This window comes from Carassius gibelio, chromosome B3, assembly GCF_023724105.1.
Source record: "Carassius gibelio isolate Cgi1373 ecotype wild population from Czech Republic chromosome B3, carGib1.2-hapl.c, whole genome shotgun sequence".
NCBI lineage: Eukaryota > Metazoa > Chordata > Actinopteri > Cypriniformes > Cyprinidae > Carassius > Carassius gibelio.
The window spans coordinates 14,428,732-14,435,122 of record NC_068398.1 but is presented as its reverse complement, the minus strand read 5'-3'; the positions used below and the strand labels follow the sequence as shown (position 1 = coordinate 14,435,122).

The window sequence follows — 6,391 nt, the reverse complement described above, 5'->3', positions numbered from 1 at the left end:
TTGCACTGATATTTTTGTTTTGCTTCACTGTCCCACCTTAAATCCTCCAGAACTCGACTGATTTATCCATCAAGCTGTCAAAATAACTGGAACGCACATTCACAGGATTAGGAGACAAAGCCTACACAAATCATCATAAGTACTTCGCTCAACACTGCAGGGACGTTTCATTATCATGTCAAATGTTTTTATTTGCTAGTGAAGACTCATCAGGGAGCACTGTGAGGATGTACAGCTTCAGGCCAGCGTGATGGTAGGCGGATAATGATCGGATAAAGAAGAACTGAAATATGACTCACCTGCCCCTCAACGATCCACTTGGAGATGGTCGTCTTCCCATCATCCCCTGCGCGGAACTTCAGCGTAGCAGATCGTGGACTGATCTTGGAAATAATCAGATTTGACGGAGGCCCGGGAAGTTCTGCGTGAAACCGAAACTAAGCGAAAGTTAAAAGTCCCTTCTGAACAACATCCGCACATCACAACAATCAATAACCACAAAACATCCACACGCATGCCTTCTAAAGTCAATAACACTCCGCGTTTTGAAATCATGACCGGAATATTTTTAATAACACTGTGTAGAACCAAGTTGCACGAGGGACTGAGTTTAAAAAAAAAAAAACGAGATTTGAGAATCTTTTGAAGTGCAGAGATAAAAAGTCTCATTTGGTTTCGAGAAACCTTTGATGAAATTACACTGGAATTAAATCAAATAACAGACGATAGTCTCGCATCTGCCCGAAATCCCCACTGAGATGTGTAGACGTCTGTTTCCCTAATGTCTCACAATATGCAATTTATCAGCAGGCATTATGATTTTGGCTTGCCGTTCAACCAGTTCAGCTTTTGCCTTCTTTCAGCGAGAGGAAGCCTGCTCTAAAGCCGGTGCAAATGAATATTTCTCCTTCAGTGCCACATTTGATTTATGGCAGCACAGAGGCACCATCCTCGCAGTTTCTGAGCAAAAAAAGACCAGCATAATTGTGTACAATATTCATGCAGAAATAAGGAAGAGTAGCTCCTGTTATCCAGGTTTTATTTTTAATTGTGTATGTTTGAGAGCTACGACAGACCTGGCGGCACTCCAGATGAAATGGTTGAGGAAGTTACAGTTCCTACGCCCGCCTCTGTCATCGCTGCCACTTCTAGCGTGTACGTAGTGAGCGACGTCAGCCCGGTGACCTTGTAGTCCAACGTGGAGTTGGTCAAAGTACGCGCCACTCGCGATTGGTTCTTCCCCTGAACTTCCCAGGACACCAGGTAACCTGCAAAACCCCATCACATTCATTAAAACTTGAAAAGTCATTTGAGTTTGACACACTTTACAGCTCAAATCCCGTGGGAATGGGTCAATTTGGGGCGTCTCGTCCACGTCCAACCTGGGATGACAACTCGCCAGAGCAGGAGGAATTTTTCTGAGGTCTTGAACTTGGAATAAACAATCTCTCTTTAACAAACAAGGTGGGTGAAATGGGGAACTGCTGTAGTGAGTTGTCTAGACCCAGGGCTCTGCCCCCTAACCCGCATCTAACTGAGACTAATAGCCAGCAGAGATCCTATGTAATTTGCTGTTTATTGGGAGTATTTTCTCCCAGAGTCAGCACAGTTTCCAATCGCTGAATGTCCTTTTCCATTGAGGCGCTCATAAATCAAGCTTTGCGCTGGGAGAGCTCGCCGGAGAACAGGCATAGGCAACATTCAAAGAGCAACAATGCTGTGTACATTGATACAGACAGGAGCTATTTAGTCTAATGTATGTCTGATCCCATTCGTCTCCAAACTCTCAATCTACATCCAGCGCCGTTCTGGGCTTAATCTATGTCTAGTATCAATCTAGCGCTGCCTCGTTAGTCCACATCTAATTCTTTCTCTGCATTATTGAGATGTCCTGAGTGACTCTCGTGAAAATCTGTCGCTCTGGACATATCTCAAGCCCCCCAAAAAAAAGAAATAAAAAAAGGAAAATAAATTCTCATTTTTTTACAGTGATTCTTGAACAGATTGCATTTCAAATAAAAATCAATGTTTTTGGATTAGTTTAATGAGAATGATTTATGTACTTGCTCATTTATTACAGTAATGATAACTTGGTGGGAAAATGTGCTTAATTCTCTTTCATAAAATACTCATTTTTCTAAAAAGTCTTCCTTTTTCAAAAAATCTAAATCTTCTGGATTTTGGGGTAAAATATGACCTGGAAGTGTTCTTAACCGGTTTTGTGAGATTGACGCTCATGCTCTTGTCTTATGCTGGGATGTCAACTCATGCTTACAGATCTTTTGATCACGGTTAACATTTCTTTTATTTTGATCTGTTTGCGTTTTCCATTCCTAGTGGTAATGATTCCAGCACAATATGGATAAATAGCACTCCTGGAATACTAAAACACATGCTTCTGCGCCCACACACAGAGTCACACAGAAAGACACACACACACTCACAAAAGCATCCTTTACAGCTGTGCAACAGGGAGAGAAAATTGTTTCCGCCAACTGAACGCAAACAACGATACCATAATTGCCTTTGTGCAAAAACTCAATGAAGTGTTAAATAGAAGTGTATCCATTAATAAAGCTATATGAACACCCAATAGTTGCCAAATGAAAATGGAGCTCCTTTACAGGCTCACCTGCTCTGTTTAATGCAACGTTCAGCTACATTTAAACAGAGGGGGGCAGATTAGATTTCATTTAACAGCAAAGACAAATCTAATGAACAATTCATCATTCCCAAAACTGAGTTTTACAAATGCTGGTCCAAATAAACTCATTTAGATTTGTTGTTGCAAAATAATAAGTGTTTTCCTTTATTATTGTGACTTTCTACAGTATCATATCAATGAAAGCAGCATAAAGGTCAAAAACACTCACCAGTAACGATGCCGTTCTTGTCCATGGGTTCCTCCCAGCTCACTCTCAGAGACGTGTCCAAAATCTCTGTAAAGCTCAAGCGACCAACAGGGCCTGGAACTAAACACACAGACATTTCCTGGTTGCATACTTCATTTTGTTTCTAAGCTCTTTCTATTGTAGCTGATTGGGCTGATTACAGACTCATCCAAACTCTAATTATGAAACGTGAAATAAAGCATTATTAAGTCCATTTATAATGAACCACAACAAAAATCCCAATGATATCAAAACATAACACATGCACAAACATTGTTGCTTTTTCTATGTTCATTTTTCTCTCTCACTAACATTCCTCCTAAATTACCCCAACTAATTTCTCACTTGTAGTGTCACATGCCTAAAGACACTGATATAATTACATCGGCTTGACCCACAGAGCAGTATTTGTACTGAAGTTTGAAAAGTCCTTTAATTAATGTGACTTTTATAAGACATTTTGTAATTTGGTATTTTATCACCTCCAAACTACCCCAGTAGAGTTTCAGAGCAAGAACACTGTGTTATGATGCTGATGTAAAGGCCAAAAGCTGGCAGTAAGCTACTGTACATATATTAAAATATTTCCTGCCAACTAAAGAGCATTTTTTTTTTTTTTGTGGGTTTGGCTTTTTCAGAAATTAAAAGAAACATTTTGTTCTGAACTAGTATTTTGTTTAACTTCATTATCTTTGAAGCCTCCATTAAAAAATGGTAAATTCCATTTTGAGGCTGGTGTGTTTTTTTTAAATAGACACACACACACACACACACACACACACGTTGGTATATGTGGTTTATGGGGACTCTCCATAGGCGTAATGGGTTTTCTTCTGTACAACCTGTATTTTCTATTGCCCTACCCCAACCCTACACCTAAACCTAACCCTCACAGGAAACTTTGTGCATTTTTGGATTTTCAAAATAACTAATTCTCTATGATTTATAAGTGTTTTGAATTACGGGGACACTAAAAATGTCCTCATAAGCCACCTCCTCATTGTAATACCTGTGTCATACCCATGTCATTATACAAATTTGTGTCCTCATTAACCACATAAACAAGCTCACACAGTTTCCATGTTTCATGAGGCCATTCAATTGGGCGTAATGGTTTTTATACTGCACAAACTGTATTTTCTATTGCTACAAGTAAACCCCATAGTTTCCTCATATGGGGACCAAAAAAATGTGCCCACAAGGACAAGGATTTCATATATTGCCATTTTTTGGGAACATTTTGTCCCAATAACATCACATTTTATGGGGACTTTTATTTGTACTGTACAAACTGTATTTTCTATCCCCTTATTCTAACCATACACTGACCTGTTACAAAAAAACTACGTAAGTTCAGTATGTTTTTTAATCCATTTGGTTTACAGGGACACATAAAGTGCCCTCATAAACCATGTTGACATTGAAGTTCCCACGTCATTATACACATCTGTGCCCTCATAAACCATATATTCCAGAACAAACACACACCTACTGTATACATACTATAAATATTATTATGTTTCCCAGTGCATTTTCTGTCAAACAGCACAGCTCATTGGTTAATTTCTCTTTAAAACAGCATCTGTCATAAAGGTACAGCCGGAATTACTCATGAAGAACATGAATAATTTTGGGTAAATAATTTCTAAATCCAATTATATTTAACTGTTCTTTTGTACTAAATATGACGATTTATGTACAAATGTTTTCACAGATGATTTGCACATTTGTTCTGCCTGCTTTTCATAAACAAGGGTTATTGTGATTTCCCCCCAACATTTTTAATTGTGCTTGTTTTGTGAAAGAAATCAATCAGATTCTGAGCAGCAATTTTATTAAATACTATGATTCATACTATGGACAGAAACACAACCTTGAGACTAGCAGTCTATTACTTACTGTCCTCGTGAGTCTGCACGAGTTTGGGGACACTGCGGGGTCCATTCCCTGGTGTGGTAAAACACAGCACTGACGTCAAGTACCAGGCGAACTTTTTAAGACTGCTAATGTAACCGAGGTGGCGTGTCCCGTGATAATCAGGGGTGATGGTCACGATGATAACATCCTCTGGAGATCGTTCAGGCCACGCCATCAGCTGAGGCACAGACCAACACAAAACATATCAGATCATATTTTATGTATATAATAGAAACTGAATGGGAACCAGCTGAGGAGAAGTGGGTTTACCTTGTAACCTTGATTAATGCCATTGATGAACTGTTGAGGCGGTGGATTCCAGGTAAATTCAATTGTGGTTGAGTTTACTGCCTTGACCTCCACACCCTGAGGGGGAGCTGTGGGAACTAAAAGGAAAGTACATACTGTATGTTAGCCTCCTATAACATCCTAATGCAGGAGTGTCCGAACCTGATCCGGGAGGGCCACTATCCAGCAGAGTTTAGCTCCTAGCCTAATCTAATGCATTTGAACCAGCTAATCAAGGTTCAGGATCGCTAGAAGCCTTCTAAACTCTTCAGGAAAGTGGCCCTCCAAGAGCAGGACTGGACACCCCCGTCCTAATGTGACTTCTCTGATCAGCTACACTACTAGTCAAATATATGCATGTACCCTTACTACAACTCAAAGGGTTTAGTCTCAGCCTCAGATGTCATGCCCATTGACCATTGGTTGAATATTTGATGCATATGACACACAAAATATGAAATAATTCGGGAGTTTCGACAAGAGTTTCGACAAGAGTTTCATCTCATTGGTTAAATTCTACAGGATTTTTGGGAGGCACATGTGAAACAAAGTCAACGTGACGCCAAATCCCACCATGGAAGAAGAAAGCCATCGTGTTTACAACTGTGACAATAATGGCTTCTCAGGATGAGCTAAATGCAGAATTTTAAAAAAGAATGTCAAGTTTAGGACATAGACTCTGCGCCACTTTTCATGACATTCTTGAATGAATAATTTGTCGTCTGTTCTTACAGAGACATTGACTTTATATTTCATGCTCCTAAACAAAAACAAAGTGTTATTGGTTGCTTTACATGACTGCCTCTTGGGTGGTCCTTGAGCAATGACAGCTACGATGGAGTCCTTTAAAATAATATAATTAAAATGTAAAACGTTTCAAATCAACTTTTGACTGCTAGTGTATTAGACCTATAATGTATGTTTTGCCCCATCAATATATGATATTAAATTGCTTTGATTATTAAAAATTTATCAATCAGCCCATAAACTAACCAGAATGGTCTCTTTCTTTTGGTCTTGGTGAAGAACTTCAAATGAAGCTTCTGAAAAGATAGCTGAGAAAATAAAAAATCCAGCTATTTGTAAGTCCTGCTCTGCCTTCAACAAAAGATAAAGCTGGTAATGTCTCGGTTCAAGTGACTCATTTCTAATGACAACCTGCATCTCTGACGTAATGGAAAGCTTTTAGCAAACAAAGCCTTAAAATTGACAGGCTGTGGGACACAGTTGATCACCACAATGTTGGACTGAATATACATGCCTTCCACCTTCCACAGAGTTAAACAGCACTCAAA

At 39.3% G+C, this 6,391-nt stretch overlaps 1 protein-coding gene across 4 annotated transcripts in view; it reads right to left on the bottom strand.

Moving 5' to 3' along the window:
- Positions 1-6,391, bottom strand: part of LOC127951780 (protein sidekick-1) — a 285,662-nt gene that overhangs the window by 50,678 nt on the left and 228,593 nt on the right. For all 4 annotated transcript variants that reach the window (XM_052549813.1, XM_052549814.1, XM_052549816.1 and 1 more), the window contains exons 18-22: positions 5,079-5,194; positions 4,791-4,986; positions 2,874-2,972; positions 1,077-1,268; positions 300-421 (exon numbers count right to left, since the gene is read on the bottom strand). In XM_052549813.1, the coding sequence (XP_052405773.1) occupies positions 300-421; positions 1,077-1,268; positions 2,874-2,972; positions 4,791-4,986; positions 5,079-5,194 (725 nt within the window). The remainder of the gene's footprint in view (positions 1-299; positions 422-1,076; positions 1,269-2,873; positions 2,973-4,790; positions 4,987-5,078; positions 5,195-6,391) is intronic.